The sequence below is a fragment of the Sarcophilus harrisii genome, chromosome 6 (genome assembly GCF_902635505.1).
Source record: "Sarcophilus harrisii chromosome 6, mSarHar1.11, whole genome shotgun sequence".
Lineage (NCBI taxonomy): Eukaryota > Metazoa > Chordata > Mammalia > Dasyuromorphia > Dasyuridae > Sarcophilus > Sarcophilus harrisii.
In genome coordinates this window covers 201,626,880-201,650,603 of record NC_045431.1, presented here as the reverse complement: position 1 = coordinate 201,650,603, position 23,724 = coordinate 201,626,880, and the positions used below count along the sequence as shown (strand labels likewise).

General features: G+C 38.5%; 1 protein-coding gene across 1 annotated transcript in view; it reads left to right on the top strand.

Annotated features, from left to right (window-relative positions):
- The window catches only part of SCUBE2 (signal peptide, CUB domain and EGF like domain containing 2), an 82,065-nt gene that overhangs the window by 20,421 nt on the left and 37,920 nt on the right, over positions 1–23,724 (top strand). Inside the window, exons 6-14 of the mRNA XM_031941329.1 lie at positions 3,062–3,178; positions 4,173–4,265; positions 6,176–6,292; positions 7,297–7,419; positions 15,204–15,320; positions 19,537–19,659; positions 20,120–20,236; positions 20,545–20,631; positions 22,905–23,009. Of these exons, the coding sequence (XP_031797189.1) occupies positions 3,062–3,178; positions 4,173–4,265; positions 6,176–6,292; positions 7,297–7,419; positions 15,204–15,320; positions 19,537–19,659; positions 20,120–20,236; positions 20,545–20,631; positions 22,905–23,009 (999 nt within the window). The remainder of the gene's footprint in view (positions 1–3,061; positions 3,179–4,172; positions 4,266–6,175; positions 6,293–7,296; positions 7,420–15,203; positions 15,321–19,536; positions 19,660–20,119; positions 20,237–20,544; positions 20,632–22,904; positions 23,010–23,724) is intronic.

The following is a 23,724-nucleotide window of genomic DNA, read 5'->3' as shown; positions in this document are numbered from 1 at the left end:
ACCGGACGTGGTATCAGAAGGCAGGGCTTTGAGCCTCAGCTCTGGTGCTAATTCGATAGTCACAGACCAGGGCCCTGACCTCTCTTGAGATTTTGTTTCCTTGTCTGTAAGATGAGGAGGGGAATATCTACACTACCATCCTTGTGGTGAAAAAAGTGCTTGTAAGTCTGTAAAGGCCATGAGATTGCAAGTCAAGCTTTACACAAGCCTGCTAGTGCAGAGGATGGAACACTGGGTGTGGGGTTAAGAAGCCAGGGTTAGGGTTTATCCAAGTGTTTGTCGCTGGCCTGCCTTAGGGAGACTCGCATCAAGGGGAATTTTTGTTACCAATTTCTGTGAGTAGGAGCTTTTTGAGCATGGCTTCTTGAGGGTTGGGTCAGCAGGCCATAAATTGTGTCTGCTGTTACCAACCTGGAAGGCTCCTGACAGACTATGTACCTCTAATGGGTATGGGTGCAAGAGAGAGAAGGGGGAGTTAGGAAGACCTGGATTCAAATCCAGCCTCAGACATTTACTAGTTAAATGGCTCTGGGCAATCACTTACCTTTGTTTATTTCCTCATCTATAAAATGAATTAGAGAAAGAAATGGCAAATCACTCCAGTATCTTTGTCAAGAAAACCCCAAATGGGGTTACAAAGAATAGAACATGACTGAAAACAGCTGAATAACAACTATTTACTTAACTAAGTTCTAAGAGGCTCATGACCAGGTTTTGAGTCACATGGTTATAAAATGGCCAGAAGATTGTAAACATTTTGGTCCAAGCCCTTTGGAAAACCATTTCTGAAGGCATAGAGGGGTTGACATCTGATGGTAGAATCCATAGCAATAAAATCACAAATATTTGAGGAATGAAGTTTTGTTGTCATTAGCAATTACAATAATGCACTGGATAATGACTAACACCCATTAACTTGCTAGATATGTAAATTTGTAATCTTTACTTTTCAAAATCAGAAGAAATTACAGGCAGAGTAGTATTGATTGTTCTCCTTTAGAGCATTGTAAAGCCTAACTGACAGGCTGAGATCTTAAATGCGCAGTTTTTAAATGGAATTTCCCTTCCTTTCTTTTAGAGGTATTAGTTTAGAAGAAAGTTCTGTAACAGTAGCAGCGATTTTACTTGGGTTTTTGAAGAGTTCTTCAAAGAGAATGAAAGATTCTAGGGGCTCCATGGGGCTAGAGGAAATTGAAGACCTAAAGAGTTTGGGCATTGGAACAGAAACAGAGTGAATTTAAAACAGCTGCTGGTGGGAGAGGGCTAGAAAGGTTAATGTTGTTTTAATTATATGTGTTGTGTGTGCAAGTGATACGTTACTTTGACATGAATACCAGCCTCTCACAGTGTCTCCCTTCAACATTCTTCTCTTTAAACCAAATCAAAATAAAGCAATTGGTTTGGTGCATTCTAGACTGTTTAGAAGAAGCAGGTTTTGATGATTTTTAAAAATAGATTTTTATTGATAATTTTTTTATATCACCTAGATTTTCTCAAATATCTTTCACTCTGCCCCCTTAGAGGGAACTAAGAATTTTTTTTTCAAAGAAAAAGAGGATTGTCAATTAAAACATTAGCTGGAGAAAGATGAGTCAATTAAATATTTCCTTTTCATTCTTAAAAACATAAAATGATACTGAAAATTGTCAAGACCTTTCTGAAAAAGTTGAAAATTTATGGATAAAATAGAATATTTTGAGTAGAACCAAGTCAAAACCATGTCTGGGAATTCTGTATTAATGAAGCCCATAAAGTAGGTATATAGCAAATAAAAACTTGTGTGCTTTTATCTAAATAATGTACTTTACTTTAGAGAGAGAAGACCACTTCCTTCTTTACACCAATTTGCTGGCTGAGATGATAATCAGTCATGGTTTTATTTTTGTTGACTGGCTTCATTGCTCTAGCTTAAGTAGGCACAGAAGATGCCTGAATCTTCTCCCTTTGCCAATTCAATGCAAAAAGGTTGTCTTACATAGCAAAGTATCTGTCAAAAGTTCTGGTAACCACAGAATAATAGATACTAACTGAATCCTTTTTTTTTTTTTTTTTTTTAATAAAACTATCTCCTTTGCTACTTGGTAAATAACTAGTTCTGAAAGGGTTCCTAATTAAAATCAAGGCACCTCCAAATGCCACAACATGGTATCTGGAAACAAAATAATCCAGGTCCTTGTATTGTAATTTCCCTTTAGTATAGGAAAACACATAAATAATGGGAAGCCCTTTCATTTTGGAACCATAGTGGGTTATAGCAAGGCTTTTCTATCCCTTCCAGCATAATTTTAAGTATAACTTGTTTCTTTTAGAATAGCAGCAATTTGTGTGTGGTCAGCTTATATTTTTGTTTTAGGAGGAGAGAAGAACTGAGGCACAAATGAGATTTATTCATATATTTCCCAGGATACATTATTAGTATCAGTAAATCTCTCTTATTTCATTAAGGGCAGCTGAGCTGTGAAGCCAGCAATCAGTAATTGTGAGTAACCCTGCAGGGCAAGAGGCAAGAAACTCCAAGCATTTTTTTTTCCAGGCTAGCTCATTGCATTGCTGTCTACAAAACTGATTACCCACAAAGAAAGTAGAGGATAAGAAGAAACCTCGAGGAGACCTTTTTGGGGAATGCTGCATAACTATAGAAATGTTCTGTTAAGTGTGGGCATGTCGCCAAAATCCCAGGCACTGAGAACTCCAAAGAGCTGTGTGATAGAGATTCTTTCCCAAGATCGCTTAGAGTTAGGTTCTCTGTTGCACTTTGTGGGAGCTTTCCTGCTCTCTCCTTTGGAACAGTGTCAGAAATTGTTGAACTTGCTTTTGCATATTACAGGACCTTGAGGGTATCCCTTGGGCTTCATTGCACTGGCTCTGGAGAGTTCATAGGTCTGAAAGTCGCAAGGATTTCCAATCTTCTGATCTAGCAATATGCCTCCAAGCAGTTAAGGTAGTTTACAGATTGAGAAACCCAGAAGGTAGACTCTTTACCCAAAGTGGAAGGTAGGGAGGAGAGTTCATGTCTCTCTGGCTTTTCAACATGTTACTTATCCATGTGTTTTCTTTTCAGTGACATGTAATCATGGAAATGGAGGATGTCAGCACATATGTGTTGATACAGATGAAGGACCTGAGTGTAGTTGCCACCCAAAGTACAGATTACACACAGATGGGAAATCCTGCCTGGGTCAGTATGTGTATTGGTTCTGTTTTATCAGAAAATGATGCTTCTGACGACAAAGACTCTTTGTGGACCTGGGTGTGCTCTGACCAGCCCTTCTCCCATTAAGATCGCCCTTTGGCTTTTGGCTCCAGTCACAGTGACATTCTTTTGATATAGGTTATATTAATAGAAGCATGATCATTGTTGGTGCTTATATAGTGCCTTCAGCTGTACAAAGTACTGCTTTGCATATGTTATCTCTTCTGTGCTACCGGTATTCCTGCCCCTATCTGACAGCTAGATGAAAGAATTGAATTTAGTGTCCTGCCCATGGTCACATTGATAATGAAGGTCAAAGGCACATTTTGAACTTGGGTCTTCCTGATTCCCGGTCCCAAACTCTGCATATTGCACCACCTAGTTCTTGTTCAGTGATTTTTTTTTTTTTTTTTTTTTTGGTCACATCTTACACTTTTTTCTCTATCCTAGAAAAGGGCATATATTTGCTCTTGAGATACTTGATACTTGAGAGTATAATATGCTAAACATATAAAAAATGCTTTTGAAAGCTTTTGTGCCTTTTAAGGATGGAGATACTGCTATTTTGTTTTCCTTCAAAATAACAAAAGGATGAGTTGACTATCAAGAGGTATTACTTTATTTCTCCAATGAAATAACATAATCATATAGCTCATATTTTTAAAGCATATTTAAGAGTTCAGAAGAAGTCATAACATAAATTTCCCTGAAGGTTCAATTTGTAATCAGTCAACCTCCAAAGCATCCATGGATAGATTTCAGTAGATCTGTGAATTTTAAAAAGAATTTGATAACTATATTTCAATATAATTGTCTTTCTTTGTAATCCTTTGAGTTTTATTTTAATGCACAAATATTATTCATAAACTTTATCAGACTGCCAAAGAAGCCCACAAAACAAAAATGCTTAAGAGCCCCTCTTCTAGGGGTAGAAACAGTTTCTTAACTTTTGTTTTTGTTTCTTTTTTTTCTCTAATAGAGAAAGAGGAATCTACCTTGGAGCTAATGAAGAACAATGTCACATCGCCGATAGCTGATGTTGACAAAAGAGTGAAACGGAGACTACTTATGGGTGAGATGAACAATCTCTCATCACTTACATCATTGTAGGGCAGAGATATTTAATGAGAGGGTAATGGGGGGTTGCTCCTTATTGAGGCATTTTATGTGGAAGATGGATACATTTTCTGTTTGGCTCCAGAGGAAATTTCAATAAAATGGAAAGTGGATTGTGCTTCAGTCAGGGACTCTTTGAACTATTCAACATTGAAAAGTGTAACCAGCTGCCCTGGGGAGGCCTTTGAGTTGGGGGGGGGGGGCGTGGCTGATCATAGCCTTGTTGGAGATCCCAAAGAGAGCATTTCCATTGAGCACAGCAGAGCACTGGTCCTGAGCACCCACATAATCTCTCTGTGCCTGGAGGACTCCTTTCCCTCTGACTCTCAACTTTCTCTTGGGTAAAAGGAAAAGCTCAACTTGAGTATCTATGGCCTAAGAACTCTTGAGTCTGTGATTCTAGGCTTAGATGGCTTCTGAGCCATTTTACATCTCTGAGAGTCCAGGATTCGTCTGATTGCCGTCATATAATGATTTTCTACTGCTTCTCTTATATAAAAGTTTGGGGAGTAATGAGAATTAGATATAGAATAGCCACCAAAGCTATGGAAATAGTCTCAAATGATATTTTTTTTCTGGCAAAGAGAAAAGCCACAATAGTCTATAGAGCATTCAGGATGAGTCCTTGAAGACTTTTTGGTGTTATTTCAGCCAAGCAACTAATTTCATATTTAGTAGCCTGTAACAACCTGGCATTTGTAATGTGGGACCGAATTTTATACAATTGTCCATTATTGTTCACAAGAGATCATCATGATAGATTATTGACCACAATGGAGTCCAAGCAGCGGAAATAATTTGCCCATGGCCATACAGTTTAGACAGTGGCAGAGTCTGGCTTAGAATCTGGTTCTCTTGGCTTAAGGCCAAGGTACTTGAGCTTAAGTCCAAAGCACCAGAGCATCTCTTTTCCTGGCACATAGAAAAGTAGATAGCTGTCGGTTGTAACAACTTCCATTTTTGCAGCATTCTAAGATTTACAAAGACATTCTTTTTTCAGCAACACTCTTGTATAAGTTGTGTTAAGATGATTGTTCCCATTTTACAGAGAAGTAAGTTAAGGCCCTGAGAGGTAAAGTGACTTATTATAGATCAATAGATCCCAGGATCACTGATCATGGTGTAGAAATGACCTCAGAGATCTTCTAGTACAACCTCATCAGTTCACAAATGAGGAAATTGGGAGGCAGAAAAGGGGTGCCTTACTTCAGCTCTCCCAAGAGAGTGAGGGTTTGAGCCAGGATTCAAATCCAGCCATCCCTGGGGCTGCTGGGCCTTGGACCTGCACAGGGGCTAGTGGTGGAATAGGCAGCAGGATGTCCTATAGAATGGATGGAGTATGGGAAGCAAGCTCGGGGGTCTTCTACTTAGAATGGACTAAGGCAAGTTCTCATTCAGCCACCAATCACCAATCAGCCAGTCAGTAAACATCTATTAAGTGCTTACGGTCACTGGCCAAGCAATCCGAGCAGAGATGAGCGTCTGTCCAGGGTTAGAGAATATGATCTCTGGAAGGTCAGTGTTGGTGGTGGAGATAAGTGGACAGCAATAGAGCAGAGTCTGCTCCAACCTCAGGCCAGTGCTCTTACCGTTAGCCCAGGCTGCCTTCTGACATTCCTCCAATCCTTTACTGTCTTAAGAAGATACAGCCTTCCAGTGATAAGCAGGCCTTTCCCCCGGGGAATCCTGGAAATCCCACCAGTGGCAGCAGTGACATGGACGCTCTCTGTGGACCCCATTATTCTTCAGCCTTTCTTGGCCTCCCTGTCATGTGGGAGCATTGAGATACCTCACTCCTTTCTTTCCAGCTGTATTATCGCTTCTCAGAAAAGAAAACTGTTTTTTTTCATTTCCTTTTTTCATCAGAGACATGTGCTGTAAATAATGGAGGCTGTGACCGTACTTGTAAGGACACATCTACTGGTGTTCACTGCAGTTGCCCCATGGGATTCACCCTCCAGTTTGATGGGAAAACATGTAAAGGTAGGTTACCTTCCCATAAGGGAGATGTTTGTCCAAGTGAGAAGAATAAGTCTTGCTGTGCCCACATTGCACAATCAGGACAGCATTTCTCCATCTCTACCCAGATTTGCCACCTCCTGAATGTCTTCAGAGTTGATTATGACTCATATCAATAGCAGATTTTCTCATTTGGGCCAGTGAAAACTTGTGATTGAGTAAGCTTAATTAAAACCAATTTAATTCTATTAGCTGTTGGGAAGGTCAGTCTCTATGAACATCAAATAATTCATTTTAGGCCATAACTATGTTAGAAATAAAGGCAGAAGATCAAGGAAATATCCAATTGGAAGAGATAATATCAGCATATTATAAGTAACAACCTAGATAATTATCCAGAGAAAATTAATGAAGAATTAACCCATTAATTCTTACTGATCAAGGGGATCCCAATGGCCTCTTAGTATTTTATGGGCATCAGTACAAAGGATTGCTTGCTTAGCATGTTAAAAAAAGATAACTAGTCATATGTTTCAATTATCTGTTATCAGCTGTATCAATTGAAAAAATAAAATTATTTTGAGTATCAGAAAAATGTTTTTTTAAAAAAAATTTGCTGTTTCAGTTTCATAGCAAATTTAAACTAGAGTTTAATCTCCTTAAAAATTTGTAATGAGTAAAATAGGACTTGAGATTATACTGAAAGAAACTGAGCAATGAGTGGAGGGAGAATGCAGGAAGAGAACCTCGTACTTCTTTTCCATGGTTTTATTTCTTATAGCTAAAGAAGAGTTCTAAATCTATTCCAAAAAGATGAAGATTATAATTTTTGAAAAAAGGGATAAGTGGGGAAATAATGAGTGTGCCAATTTTAAAGGAGAAAAACCAACAGGAAGTAGATTACCCTTGAAAACTCTTTAATGAACTATTATTGGGAATTTTAGAGCATTTGCAATTGTACTGCAGGGATAAATAGAGAAAATCTACAGATGTACTTATTTTTATTTGTAAATATTTGTCTATTGCAGATATTGATGAGTGTCAGACTGATAATGGAGGCTGTGATCACTTTTGCAAAAACACTGTTGGCAGTTTTGATTGCAGTTGCAAAAAAGGATATAAATTATTAACAGATGAAAAGTCTTGTCAAGGTATGTGTTGAGAATGCCTGAATATTGACTTACTGTATGGCCTTGAACTAGTCACCTATTTAAATTATATCTTACTTCATGAAACAGAAGAAAAATGCTGATATGCCTCGTAGGTATATCATGTGTATCAAAGAATTTATGATCAAAGACTTTGAAAACTTTGCTCTTAGTAGGAAAAGGAGAATTTAGAACAAGTTAAGTCAACCCCCATAATAAGGTTCCTTGTCTTTTTTAAAGACATCATCTTAGTTCTTCGTGTGAAGTGTATCTGAGAAATATAAGCAGGTGTTCAGCCATTCTGCCAAGGACATGTTTTGTAGCTGACATAAGAAAATGGGATGAATTTTCTCAAATATCAAGAGACCTTGCCATAGAAGCATCTGCCTTTCAAAAAGCTTATGATAGCAAGATGGTGGTGCCTGTCAGTGATTAGCAACTGAATTTGATTCTTGTGTCTGGTTTGTAAATGGCAAGCTTTGACAGGCATATGGGTGCATCGTTTTTATAAGTTTTTAAAGGTACATATACAGGGAGAAACCCTCAGAGTCATTCACTTAAATCACATGAGTGATATTTTAAGTGGTGAGAGCCGGTTAACTAGCAGAGATATGGACTATACTGATGCACTTCACAGAAAAATGATGTTAACATTTAGCCCCAGTTGTTGTTGTTCCTTCTCTTTCAATTTAGTGGTGATTTATTAAGTATCTACTATGTATGCTAGATGCCATAGAAAATAAAAAGATGCAGCTAGTATAGCAATTCTTCCTGCTATCGATGTGGAAATACAACTTAGCAGGGAGAGTAAGATATGCACAAATAATTGTGATACATATTCTAGGTTTTTAAATATATAGATAAATACACGTATCCTCTCCCACACATTTGTCATAGTTCAAGAAACATGCATTTATTAAGCATTTAAGCAGTTTGTGTAATATAAACGAAAAGTAAATTCTTCAAAATATGACACATATAGTAGAGTACTTAGGGGCACAAAATGGCAGATAAATCACTTCTTAGGAGGTTTAGGAAATGCTTTGTGATAAGGTGAGGCCTAAGCCGAATGTAGAATGAAGCCATAAACTCCTTGAGAGCAAGAGCTATTCTTGCTTTTTCTTTATATCCCACAGTTTAGCAGGGCACCTGGCAGGAGGAATCTCTTAATATGTGCTTGTTAGATGATTGTTTTGGTCATTCCCCATGTATATAATCATTCACCATAGAAATCCATGGGGCTGGGACTTCAGAAACAATCTCACCAAACCCATCACTGAACGGGAATCTCCTCTCGCCTCCGACATGCTTGAAGAGGGTCATCCAGCCTCTGCTTGCAGGCCTCCCGTGCCAGTGTAATTCCACTTTTGTATCACTTGGTTGGGTACAAGTAGCTTTGCCATTTTGCTCTTGTGTGCTCTGCCCTTGGCCCTCGGGGGCCACTTCTTCTTGAGGTAGCTCTTCAGCTATTGTGTTTGTATAGAGAAGGAGAGGGGAAGACAGTAGGAAGGGACAGTGAGGAGTGGAGAGTCCCCAAGAGGAAGAAATGGGTGTAATAACATGAGGAAGCCTGCCCAGGGGCACATAGCCAGGAAGGCTCTGAAAAAAGACTTGGAACCAAATCCAGGGCATTATCCTATTACTCCACACTGTCTTTGGTTTGGCTGGCAAGTCTGGTACCCAGCCGGAAAAGTGTAAAATACAATTGGAAAATGAAGGCTGAAATCAGATTGTGGGGTTTTGGGATCCACTGTAAGGAGTTTGTATTTTATAAACAATAGAGAACTACTAAGGATTTTGAATAGAGAGTTCTATGACCAAACCATGTATTAGGAGGATTAATTTGGTAGCTGTGTGAGGGATGGATTGAAGCTGTCCTTGAAGCAAGGAGAAAGTTAGGAGGCTGTTATAAAGCCTATATGTATAAATATAAATATCTATATACAAGCACGTCTGTGTGTGTACATATATATCTATACACACACATCGATGTGTCTGTCTTTCTAGATATAGATCTGCTCTTGGTATCCATTGCATTTCTGTCAGGAGGAAGGTAACGTGCTTCATCATAGGCCCTCCAGAGACATGATTGGTTATTTCTTTGATCCGATTTTTTAAGCCTTTCAAAATTGTTTTTCTTTGTAGTGTTTTCATATAATTGTTCTCCTGGTTTTGTTTGTTTCATTATGCGCCAATTCATTCTACTCAAGATTCTCTGAAATCCTGTTATCATTTCTGAAAGCATCATAATATTCTATTATATTCATTCTACTCAAGGTTCTCTGAAATCCTGTTATCATTTCTGAAAGCATCATAATATTCTATTATATTTATATATCATAGTTTGTAGAGTCATTTCTCAGTTGTTGAAAAGGCTGTCTCAGCTACCCTTAAGTTCTAGTTAATGAAGAATTAACTCATTAATTGTGATTCTGAAGGGATACCTTGTTTTTTCTTTTTTTTCTTTTAATATTAGTTTCAAGATTTCTGTGAACTTCATGGCTTTATATTTCAAAGTTCCTACTAGACTCCTGGCTTGTTGGTCTGTTTGTTTTTGTGTGTGTGTTTGAAATGTTTGAAAGTTCTCTATTCCATTAAAGGGCATTTTTCCCCTCTGTGGAATATACACAGCTTTGCAGAGCAAGTTATTGTTGGTCTTTTGCCTTTTGGAGTATTTATTGTATTGTATTGGATTTTTTCCTATCTTTATTTTGCTCTTTGGTAATGAATCTGGGCAGTTTTCATATATAATTTACAAATCCATGATCCAACTAAGGAGGCCAAAGTTGCTCAGTTTTATGAAACCTTACATCTTCTAGAAATAACACACAAAAAAAAGATTTTACATTCATCACAGGGGACTGGAATGTTAAAGTAGGGAATCAAAAGATAATTGCAATATCAGGCATAATTGACTTTGGAGTACAGAATGAAATAGGACAGAGACTAATGGAGTTTTGTCAAGATAACTCTCTGATCAAAGCAAACACTGGTTTTCAACAACCCAAAAGGTGATTGATTCTACATGGGACCATCACCAGATTGTTAATATAGAAATTATATGCTCCATAGTCAGAGGTTGAGAAACTAATTACAATTAGTTAAAATAAGACACCAGAGCTGACTATGGCTTGGATTATAAACCTCTTATTGAAAAATTCAAACTAAAATTGAAGAAAGTAGGAAAAATTATTTGACCATCTAAATATAACCTAAATAAAATATTTTTTCTTTAAGAAATGGAGATGATGAATATATCTAAGGCATTAGATGAGTTAGATAGAGTGCCTGAAAAACCATGGAGACAGGTTAGTAATATTGTACAGGAGGCAGGAACAAAAACATTCCAAAGAAAAAGAGTAGCAAGAAAGCAAAATGGCTGTTTGATAAGGCTTTACAAATATCTGAGGAAAGAAAAAAAGAGAAAAAGAAAGAAGAGAGAGATTTTTGAATTTTTGAACTTATTCTTCAATGATTTTTGATTATTATTCTCTTGTGTTTTATCTTTCCCTGATTTGAGTTATTGACACAAAATTTGTTTCGTACAATGATTCTGTTAGTGTACTTCCTCAGTTTTGTAGAATAATTTATGTAAGAGTTTAATAACTTCTAACTGATCTCTTTGATCAATTTTCCTGGTTGGTTATTTTTATTAGATATCTTGCATTATTAAATTTTTCTTTTTTTTCCTTCAATATTTGGGTTTTTTCTAATATGTTTTGCTTTCTCATGCAGTTATTTATTTCTGTTTGGTCTAGTCTAGTTTTTAGGAATTCCATTTCTTGAATAAGTCTTTACTACTTTATTTTCTAAGTCACTTATTCTCCTTCCAATTCTTTCCTCTAGAATTTATTTCATTTTTTAGCTCTTCTCTTATTTCTTCTATATATTCACATAGTATTTATGGAAATCTGCTTGCAGTTGTTATGCATCTAATTATACAATAATCTTTGATGTTATTTGCTATTTTCTTTGATTTCTTTATCTCTTGAGCTTTAATTCCTGAAGTGGAGCTTTGTGCCAAGGCCAGGCTCTACTTCCTGCTTGGCTTTTGGGTGACATGGTCAGCTCTACCTGGTCTTACTTTGAGTATCCTGGCTTTTTGCACTGACTTCCTTTTCCTGCAGTTAACCTTTAAGCTTCAGAGTGATGGATCTTTAGAGGCTTCTCCGGAGTCTTAGCCAGACAATTAGGGACCTCAAAGCCCCTGGGCCGTTTGAATCTGAGCACTCTGAATGCCATTTTGGTCTAGGCCAATTCTGGCCATCATGCTGCTTTCTACCCTGGGCTTTCTGAGAGCCTCTGATCATCCTGGGGAGGCACTGGCACTGGCTTTGTTGGGTGGAATGAGATCCTTTTCTATTGTCTGTGAGCTTCTGGTTAAGTTTTTGTGCACTTCTGAGAAGAAAGCTATCACTTGCTGGAATTTCTCATTATTCAGTTTGGTTCAGAGTTCAGGATTTTGTGGGAGCTGGATGACCTGCTTCAGTTCAGGCAGGCAACCTTCTTTTTCAGAAGTCCAATATGTCATTAGACTGGGAAAATGGACCCCAAGTCCTTCATGTACAATGTATACTTTTTAAAAAAAAATTGGTGAGTGGGTTTGGTTTTAGGTGATTATATGTTATGGTTTTCACCAACCTGACAGAATAATTGCTGTTCTTTGTAATCTTTTTGGAACATATAAAATAAGAAATATTACTTAAATTTCCTAAACACATTGAAAATAATTTGAAAAGTGGCACCATTTTAGGTGTTGGTAAAATTGGTCAGTCAGTTGGCCATTTCCTAGACAACATATTGAAATGAACTGGCTTTAGTTATCAAGAAAGAAAGAATAAATGTTTTTTATCTTTTAATAATCAGCTTCAAACATATACATATTTAAATAGCAAGTTTTCTAGGGGACGTGATCAATTAAAATATTTAGTAGAAAAATGATCATTTTAGAAGAAATTGGCCATTTAGTAGAAATTTGAGATGGTGTTGTAGAGTAATTAGAGAAACCCAGAAGACCTGAATTCAAGTTCTTCCCCTGATACATTATTGGCTGTGTGAGCTGGATAAAGTTCTCTGTGTTCTAGGACAGGGCTTTCTAAACTTTTTTCTACTCACAACCCTTTTTGCACAGGAAATTTTCACATGACCTTGGATATAGTATATAAACTAGGTATACAAATCAAACATTTATTGATAATAAATTGTAATTTCCTGACTTCCACATTCAGTTATGAGACCCCATATGAGGTTGCAACCCACAGTTTAAGAAGCTGGAGGCTAGGCAGCTTTATAAGACTGTTGAAGAGAAGGACTACTTTGCATTGGTAATTTCTTCACTGCCTATATCAGTGAAATCATAGATCCAGCCCTTATCTCTATTGAGAATTAATTACCCCTCCCCATTTTCTTTGCTCTACTTTTCCCCAAAGTGTGTATTAAGATTAAAATTAATGTAGCCTTTTGTGAAAAATCTCTTATTTAGAAAAATGACTTTAGCAGAATGAAATCTTAAAATTGGATTGTTATACAGACTTTTTCATTTAAAGAAATTACTCCAACCCACTGAAATGTCCAGGAAATGCAGAATCTTGGCCTATAGAGAAATGTAGAGATGGGCCAGAAAAAAAGCTGTGATAAGATAGACAAACACATACTGCTTAAGTAGTACTACTACTAGTCTGATCAGGGTAGTAGTGGGAACCAGGGAGCAGGTCAGGCTTAGAATATGTGACCAAGACTAAAGCTTATCTGGAAAGAAGAGCTGTATTTTTCAGTAAGTGAATACTGTTTTGCTGAAAACCTCTTAAAACTAGCATTATTAACATATTCTTGGACAGAATTGTAGTTACAAATCTTAAAACCCTGAACAGACTAGTCTGATCTAATCATACACTAAACTTCCAAGGTCAATGGGCTTAGGGCCAAATAGTTTTTGGTCTAAATAGCTTTTTTCCTCCTTTTTATGTGCTACTATTTAAAATGATTGCTTGGAGATTATTCAGTCTTGAAAATTAATTTGGACTCAGGAACAGAATACAATAATAATATAATGACAATAATTCACCTTTTGTAGGCTAATACCTACTTGTTATGAGATCAAATGAGAGAATGTAAGGAAGGTGCTTTATAAATTTTAAAATGCTTTTTAGATATTAAGTATTAGTGTCATACTTTAAGACTTGTAGAACATTTTCCCTGCAGTGGGGACACTGAGGAAGGGTGTTATTCCTTTTTTTACGAAGGAGTAAACTGAGGCTTAGAAAAAGGAAGTGATTTGTTCTTGGTCACAGGTCCAGCAAGTGCTGAAGCTGAGACCTGAATGAGTTCACAGGGCCATGGATTTAAAGCCCAAAAGGACTTTACATGTCATTTGGAGATGTCTTTTAAAGAGGAAGAAACTGAGACCTTAAGTGTGGTAAAGGAAGACATTCATTTCAAATACAGAGGTTTTCCAGCTATACCAAGCTGCTTCTCAAGTTGTTTGATGCTGTAAATCAGAGGTGGGACATGTCTGGCCCACAGGCCATATGAGGCCCGAGAAATTTCTGGCTAAGTCCAGGATGAGCAGAAGCTTCCCAGCTGTGAGACTAGGGACAGGGCATTTACTTTTAGTAAGCCTGTTTTCTTATGGTAAGAGGGAAATAATTGTTCTTGCATTCCCCACCCCCCTCACTTCCTGGCCATCCCAGACCAGGGTCTCTGGATTCTGGCTATTCTTCTCATTCCCCTTTTCCTGGAGCACAACCCTTGCCCTGTGACTCTGGCTCTGGGAGGCAAGGCTTGTGGTACAGCTCCTGGGAACTGGCAGTACCTGCAAAGTACTTTGTGTAACCTGAGGCATCATGTCTATTATTACTATGGGCTAGACCTTTGAGTTCATTGGAATGAGGTGACTCCCACTAATGCACGTTACTACTTGCTGGGCAATTGCTAGGCTTGAAAAGCAGCTTGGGCCACTGAGTGGCGCTGGTCTAGGGTACCACCTCTAGTGTGGGTCACAGGTCTCCAGCCTAGACCTTGCTGTTTTTACAAGTGTCTCTTCATGTACCTGCCAGGTTACCTCTCAAAGCATTTTATATAAATTACGTAAACTAGCATGGTAAAGGGCTTCACACTTGTGTCATGTGAAAATCAATTGGAGGAACTAGGAATGTTGAAGGTGGTGGAGAGAAGCCTGAAGAGGGCAGGATAATTAACTGTCCGAGTATTTAAAGATCTCTCAGGTGAATGAGGAATTAAACTTTTTTTGGCCTCAGAGGACAGAACTCTGAGGAATAGAGAGAAGGTTGCAGAAAGGCAAATTTAGGCTTCATGTCAGAGCAGACTTCCCAACAAGCAGATTGCCCTTCAATAGTGAAATGGTATGATGTGGGAAGGAGGAGTTTTTCCTCTATTGGAGATCTTCAGACAAAGGCTGGATGACCAGCCTTGTTAGTTATACTGTGACGGGAATTTCTTTTCTGTTAACAGTTAGACTTAGATGCCTGTGAATTTTGAAATTCTGTAATTATATGGAAAATGATATTATTGTCATTTTTATTATTAGTAGATACTTTAAAATGCTTGCATAGTAGAAGTTTTTATCTTATGACATAGTACTTATTGTATTAGCAATCATGCCGTACGTACTGATTTGTGACATTAATAAAAGCTTCTGATAGGATGAACAGGTTGTTGTGAGGGAAGTGATTGCTAAATTTACCAGGGTGCCCAAATAAGGTTCAGCTAACTGGTATACTGAATTCTTTAGAATAAAACATTACTAACCTTTCTTTGAAAATTTACAGATATTGATGAATGCTCTTTTGAAAGGACCTGTGACCACACGTGCATTAATCATCCTGGAACCTTTGAGTGTGCTTGTAATAAAGGATATACCTTGTATGGTTTCACACATTGTGGAGGTGAGAAAAATATATCAACAGGTAAATTAGGAATGGTGACCATGGCTTGGGGAGAAAAAGAAACATGCCCAATCTTGAAGCTTCTTTAGCTTCCTTCATGTTGATAATAAAAAGAAAATTTCTTTCCTTCCTACAAGGGCAACACTCCTGCTGGCTTTCAGTAAGAGTGAGATGACTAACATTTCCAACAGTTTTGTTTCCTTTCATCAGCATGAAATGGAACAGAAGGGAATTCTGAGTTCTTTCAGCTAAAACTGTTTATTTGCTAGGGAATAATCTTTTTTGTAACACAAAGAAGCAAATCCTATAAACTGATTAACAACTCTAATAAACATTTATTCAGCACCTATTATGTTCAAGGTGTGGTGCTATGTATTGAGATTACAAAGACATGATATTCAGTCCTTGCTTTTCCAAAGTTAACAATCTAATAAAAGTAACAAGACACATACACAAGTAACTGTGATGTAAGGAAGAATGTGATATAAATGTAGAGCAGAGCTCCAGAAAGGATGCTATTGAGGGATCAATCCTGGAGGAACCTTGGGGAGCATTTCACAAGGGAAGGTGGGCAGGAAGTGGCATTGCGTCTTGCAGAACAGTCGAGACATAGCGTTGTGAACCCTAGAAAAGATTGGAGGAAACCTCGAGTTGAGCTGCAACCCCAAGCTGTTCCCATGCTTGTTGCTGAGTCAGAGGTTGAATCAGTGTTAGGGCTGATTGTGACCTTGAGAAGTCATCTCATTTGTCTCCCTCTCCCACGCAACAATATATTCTACTCTTATAACCCTCGTGGACAAAAAGTTTTTGCCAATGTCTAATTTGAACTCTTATGACTACAATTGTAAGTCTGCTTCCTCCTGCCTTGGAAAAGGAAAGCAACTGTTCACTAAAATCCAACAACTCTTCATTCTTCAGTTGCTCATGTAAGCTCGAGGATTCTTATTCCAAATCTAATTCCCACTGATGAATCAGTGGCACCTCAGCGTTCCCCTGAGGGACAAGGCAGTGGCTTTCTTTATCATCACTGAGTCCCACCAATGTACTCCCCCCCCCCCCAAGAATATAAGTTGAGAATCTTCTAGTCAGCCAATCTTATGTAACTTTTTAGAAATGGATATTTTCTAAAGAGGTACAGTAAGCACAATTGGTACTAAACATCCTCTAAAAGTCTATGATGCAAATCCTACAAGTTCATCCTGAGTCCAGGGAGAAGTGAGCTTCCACACAGAGAGCACAGATGGCAGAAAGATCATCACAGTTCCCGGGAGTCCCTTCTTCCTGTTTGTGGCATGGTGAACAAGTTCCCCTGAAGCATGGAGTCATTTCTTTGCTGGGCTCTTGTTGAGCTGAATCCCAATGGTCCTTGACTCCTGATGATGTTCCTGCCAACTGATCCAGGGAGGCTGTTTAGGGCATTGATGAGAAGAGGCAGGAACAACTTCCTCTGGACCTTTTGAATTGTAAAGTCCCCCTCTGGCCAAAAGGAAGAGGAGCATTCTAAAGAGGTCTAGCCACGGCTGGAGCCAAGGACTCTTTCTCTTAGAAGATTCTTCCTTAGGAATGTGCTGGAAAACCACACACTCCAGTTTTTGGAATTCCTTCCTTTTCAACTCGTTTGATAATTTATAGAGGATTCTCAGCACTTGACCGAGTTTCCTTGGCCTGTCAGAACACAGTTCTTGTGTACTCAAAGGCCCCTTTTTAGTCTAAGACCTGTTTCTTGATTGAGAATTGTTCTCTCCTGGTTTAACATGTCAAGCCAAAAAAGGGGTGGGATAATTTGGATCCTGGTCTTATTGTATTAAATATCCCTTTAGTCTCTTAATTGGGTTAAAAGCTTAATCCCTTATTAATATTTCATAGAACTTTTTAAAGGGATTGGAACCTGTAAATGTGCTTGTTCTGAGACATCAAGAAAACGTATATATATTTGGTTTTGGGTGATAGGGAGAAAGTCATTCTGTTTTCCATCTTAGATTTGGGATAGATACCAGAAAGATGTAGATTCTCCCAGCTTTGGCAATGACAAAAACTTGATATATTTATATCAAGTATAGCATTTAGGGACTAAATTTACAAGAACTGCAATACTTCACTCACTTCTTTTCCCTGAGGAGTCACTTTATTTTGGAAGTATGGAGTCCAGACCTGCCTCAGTCTTGGAGCTTATCATGCCTCTAATGAAAGCAGAGATTAAGCTTCCTTTTCTCATTCTCTTTAACTATTAAAACTCTCACCCTGGAACCCTGGAGAAAAATTATTTAAAAGGTTAGGCTGTAGGTATTCAATGTACAATATGGATCAGATATGGGACAGGTATTTATTTCTAGCACACAAAAGGAATGCCAAAAGACACAAAGATTCAGAACACACTGAGAGGCTTAAAACAGGATTCAGTAACTTAACTTAAATTCTGCCAGGGCTAATACTTAACCCTCAGTAAAATATAAAGAATTTTGGAGAATTACTGAATATACATTTTATATTTCATCTTTTGCATTATCCAGCCTTCTCCCAGATCATATCTGGTAAAACAGTTAAGCTTGAGCCCATTCTCTAATTAGTAGTCATTTTTCCTAGAGCACTGAAATGGTTATCAGGGATCCTGTCCCTGCTGCCAATCGGCTCTGGTCAGAAGGATCTAGAACTTCTGGATTTCTTGAATTCACTAAGTCAAGCCTATTTAGGGATTGACATTCATTCAAATACAAAAGATGCAGCCTCAAACTCAGGTTAGCCATACTTGTGCTTATCTTCCTCGTGTTCCTAGACTCATGGTAGCTAGGGTGAGAGACAAGACAAATCATCTCAATGATGATCCTTAGGAGAGGTGCTCAAAACAGTCTTTTTTTAAAAATAACTTTTTATTGGCAGAACCCATGCCAGGGTAATTTTTTACAACATTATCCCTTGCACTCACTTCTGTTCTGACTTTTCCCTTCCCTCCCTCCACCCTCTCACCCAGATGGCAAGCAGTCCTATACATGTTAAATAGGTTACAGTAGATCTTGGATATAATATATGTGTGCAGAACTGAACAGTTCTCTTGTTGCTCAGGGAGAATAGAATTTAAAAGGTATAAATAACCCAGGAAGAAGAACAAAAATGCAAGTAGTTTACATTCATTTCCTAGTGTTCTTTCTTTGGGTGTAGTTGCTTCTGTCCATCCTTCAAAACAGTCTTGATGCAACTAAAGCCCAAAAGAAGAAAGCAGGAGCTCTTCCTGCTTAGCAGCTAATAAAGGGCCTTTTTGGTACTCTGAAGCTACCAAGACCTATTAGCACTATACTTCCACAGGACTGTGAGCAGTGAGAAAGCTCCTTGTGGCCAAGTGTGGAGGCCGGATATCCCATTTCCTGCGAATGGACAGCGCTATTTCCCTTCTCCTTCCCTTCTTACTTTATGGTCTATTATTCTAGGAAAAATGATGCCCATTTTCTCTCATGTATTAGAGGTGTGTGAAGATAAAAATGTGTGTGTGTGTGTGTGTGTGTGTGTGTGTGTGTGTGTGTATGTATGGGTTCTGAGCCTTCCTTTCTTCAGCTCTAGAACAGAGATAATGATTCTTGTACCATCCACCCTACAAGGTTGTTATTGGGGTTAGGCGAAAATTTTGTATACCCCAAAGTACTTCGGTCAAACCCAATGGAGAAGAGGAACATTAATTAGTACATAAGGATCCCCCAGGGCCACATACTGACTGAGTTTTTAAAATGTAATATTATCTATGCTTTATTGTATTTTTATTGATTTTGTAAATATTTTCCAATTGTGTTTCAATCTGGTTTGGGGTTATTATAGGTTGCATGGAGCTCAGATCACACATAGACTACCTTACCCTAAAACTTTATGTAAATGCAAATTGTTATTAACATTTGTATCACATTATTAACGTTTATTCATGTATTATCCCCTTGTTTCTGAGTCATAAAGGATAAAGATGATATATTACTGAATCATAGAATCTCTGAGTTGAAAGGAACCTCAGAAATCATTGGGCCCAACCCATATGTGATGAACAGTCCCATCTACAATATCCCTGCTTAGCTACCAGTGAGCCTTTGCAAAGAGGCACTCACCATTTTGTGAGGTAGCTGTTTCCACTTTTGGGCAATCCTCAATATTTGGGAGATTTTCCTGAGAACGAGAGAAAGTCTTTTGCCTTTAAGTCTGAGTGTGAGGTCCATTCACCAAAGGTGATCTTCTTCCTCAGACACTAATGAGTGTAGCATCAATAATGGAGGCTGCCAGCAGACCTGTGTGAACACCCTGGGAAGTTACGAGTGCCAGTGCCCCTCAGGCCATCAGCTCCACTGGAACAAGAAGGACTGTGTGGGTAAGGATCCCTGCTTGTGCTTCCCCCATCGACAGGCTCTGACCTTTGCCTAGAAAGTGGTGTTGCAGTGGGCATTTTCACCAGTCTTGATCAGATGGCTGTGTGGAGTGCATTACCACGTCCTCCTTGACTTTCATACTTGATATGCTGCTGTCCATTGTTTAAAAAAGGTTGAGAAACAGGAGATACTTTGTAGGGTCTTTGGTATTCTCTTCTGTGTTTCTGTATGGTGTGTACTTCTGTTTTCTATGGGGTTTCTTTGTATGAAAAACAGCCCACCTCAGGCTATCATCCTGAGATAGAAAATGGAGTGTCTGTTTCTGGCTTCTTCCCTGACCGGAACATTAGTTACATGGAATGTGATTTAACTATTCCTATTTTTGTCTTCTCTTTCATCATTTTCAACTGTGGAAGTGTTTTTTTTCTGTTTCCATACATATTTGTGTTTTGTCCTTTTTAGAAGTAAAGGGATTCCTGCCTGGTAACATATCCCCCAAAGTGTCCATGCGTTGTACTAAGATTGATGGAGTGGATAAATGCTACCTAAACTGTCCCTCAGATGTCCGCCTCTTTCCAGGTGAGTGACCAGGTCTGTCCCCCCACTACCCCCCAAGGCAGTTTTACCTGAGGCAGGGAGAAGTAGCTGCCTGGGCCAAGACAGCAGGTACTACTTGGAAATAGATGATGCTAACCAAAATGATCTTTGTTTTTAAATGGAACTTTTGTGACATCTTGTCTAAATAAACCTCTTCTTTAGGGCATAGGCACCAAAGGCCAGAATGGTTTTAATTTCTGCACCCTTTAAATAGTGATTTTAGTTGAATTACCTGTGCTCACACAGATGTCCCTATGTGTAACTGTTGACTTATGTGTTCTGCCCGTTAGGATATCAAGATACCTACTCTGTTTCCTGTGGTACCTCTTCTCGTCTCAGGAGTCGGTTACGTAAATCTAATGATTCTGCTTTATTGGGTAACTACCAAAGCCACATTTCTCTAACACTGCTCAATATTTTTCACATAGGCTGACAATTTAGTGCAGGGGTCCTCAAACTTTTTAAATAGGGGGCCAGTTCACTGTCCCTCAGACTGCTGGAGGGCCGGACTGTAGTAAAAACAAAAACTTTGTTTTGTGGGCCTTTAAATAAAGAAACTTCATAGGGGGGTGGGGGGGAATAATCGTCCTCAGGTGCCGCATCTGGCCTGCAGGCTATAGTTTAAGGATCCCTGGTTTAGTGGGTCATGTTGTTGGGAGTTGACCACATTTTATCGGTAAATGAGAACAACAATAACAATAATCCTTTTCCTGTCTACTGTATAGACTTGCCATGATGATCAGTTGACATAATATATATAAATATATTGTTAAGTCATAGAATGTTATATAAATTCAGGATTAATAATTCTTTTCCTGTCTACTTCATAGATTTGCCACGATGATCAATTGACATAATATATGTAAATATACTGTAAGTTAGAGCATTATATAAATTCAGGACTTTTTTTTTTTCCTGTAGAAGCTTTCCTGCACACAAAGAGCATTTTGTAATTTTTACCTGCCCATAACCTTGGAACCTATTGAGCCCAGAGATACTAACTGTTCTTAATCCACAACATTCCTGAATTTTCCTGGATTATTATGTAAAGTAACACCTGACAGTTTACAGAAATCTGCTGTGAGTGATCAGGACTTCCCACAACCCCCAGAGAAATTGGTAGGACCACAAGAAACATGTGAGCCCTTGCACATGCAGGGGCTCATGAAAATGGGCACAGCTCAGAAGGAGACAGAGAAGAATGGAATTTCCCAGACACTGTTTGGCTTTTAAAGCCTTTACCATATGGCTCCACCCTACCCTTCCAGCCTTATCCATCACTCCTCCCCATGCAATCTGTGGTCCAGCCAAGCTGACCTTTGTGTTCTTCCTTATTCGTGACCTTCTCATGCCCCCTCACCATGCCTTTGCAAGGCATTCTCCTGCTGGAATGTACTTCCTCCTCCATTCTGCTTCCTTTAAAGCTCAACTCAGACATCAGTTCTTACACAGAGACTCTTCTGGCTAGGCCCAAATGCCTCCCTCTGGAATCACATTGCAGTTATTTTAGACATGCTTATGTGCACATGCTGCCTCCCTCCCCTTTCAATGTAAACTTCTTGAAGTCAAGGGTATTTTATTTTAGCCTGTGTATCCTTGGCCCCTCGCCCAGTGCCTGGCACATGGGGGGGCTTAATCGGTACCTGCTGATTGATTGACTATCAACTTGGGCATGTACTTTTAAGTCTTTATAACCTGAGAAGTCATGAGAACAATTGTCCCTTGCTCCCCATATTGCACAAGAGCTCTTGTGGGGGCAGGTAACTGTGTCTGCAAAGCTGTCGGTGTAACTTAAATAGCATCTGGGCCTTGGAGACACATCCCAGCAGCGCAGGAAGTTTGCCTAAAACCCTCCCTTTTCCCAGAGCATGGCCATTGGGAACTAGAGGCAACCTAGCCGTCTGCCCCTGCTCTGGGAGGGAAACTGAGTTCAGGACATTTGGTCTCAGTAATATCAGCCTTCTTTTTATATTATGAAGCCATCTTCCTTTTCTGTGCTAAATCTACGGGAAGGCAATGGCTGAGGCATACTGATCCCATTCCATCTTGTGCACATAAATCTATACTTTACAGTTGGTCTGCAAAGGAATGGCTTATGAGTGTCTTTCCAGAAGGTTTGCCTTTAGAGTGTTCTTTTTTTTTTTTTTTTTTAAAATGTCAGAGAAGTCCTGCTGACTTCTACAGACCCTGTTGTAATTTGGATTGTGAAGGAATCCTGACCTTTCAGAATATTACATAAGATACTTTTCTCACTTGTAGCTTTTCCAATAGTTTTTCTGTCACATTTGAACTTTGCATTATCTTTCTTTCTTTGAAAAATTTATTGATGCATTTATTTCATCCCAGCAGACATTTCCCCATAAGCACATTTCCCCAAGAAACAATTTACTTTGGATTTTTTTTAAGTGTAGAGATACATAGAGTTTTATAAGCAGACTTTTTTTTTGACTCTATAAACAGGATTCTGATATCTAATAATTCAGTTTGGGGGTAAATCAACAACTAAGAGGTTTAGATTTTTCTCAGGCTATGGTTAAGATAGCAGATGCAGAAATCTGGAGTTTTGTGTAAGGTTTCCTTGCCGATGGAAGGCTCAGTATTATCTGGTATTGCCTCCGAAGGTAATGTCTCTCACTATTTCTTTTTGAAGATGTCGCCACTGTCAGGACCAGTGTCACCTTTAGGCTAAATGAAGGCAAATGTAGCTTGAAAAAGGCGGAGCTGCTTTCAGAAGACCTGTCAGGAATAATATCAGGTATGAATGGGTGTGTTTCCATAGAGCAGGGTGTCTGATGCTAGCAGCTCATCTGCACATTGGGGAAACTAAAATGGAGACTCAGAGATAGCAAAAGGTTCATCTGAAGAGACCCTTGTACCTGAATTCGGCTTGGTTTAAGGATAGTGTCTAACTGAATGAGGACATTTTGGATCAGATCTTAATTTCTCCATGTGTTCTTTTCACAAAGGTAAGGGTATAAAATTGTCCTAAAAGTCTCAGTGCAGTTTTAAGCATGAATTCACTTAAAGCTATTAAAACTGCACTGAGACTTTTGGGACAGTTTGTTTTATTGTATCCATACATTTTCCATTTTAAGGGCAGTTTTGTAGGGATCTTTGTTATTTTCTTCAATCTTCTACCTCTAATAATGGGCTGACTTTTAGGAGACTCTTGACCATATGATCTGTGAAGTATAGAGCATCCTTGTACTGAAAAGTTCAATATATATACATATTATATGTATATATATACATATTATATATATTACATAATTATTTTAATATATGATATGAGTTCAATAAGTATAAGTATAAAATATTCTGATGACTTGTAACTTTAGTGATACCTCAGAAATATGAGTAAATAAAGCAGGATTTGGAACAAAAAGAAAAAGAATTAAGGAAGTACTGTATGTGGTTCTCTAGTTGTTTCAATTCCTTGGAGAGAGAGTGGTCTCTGGGCCCTGGCTTTG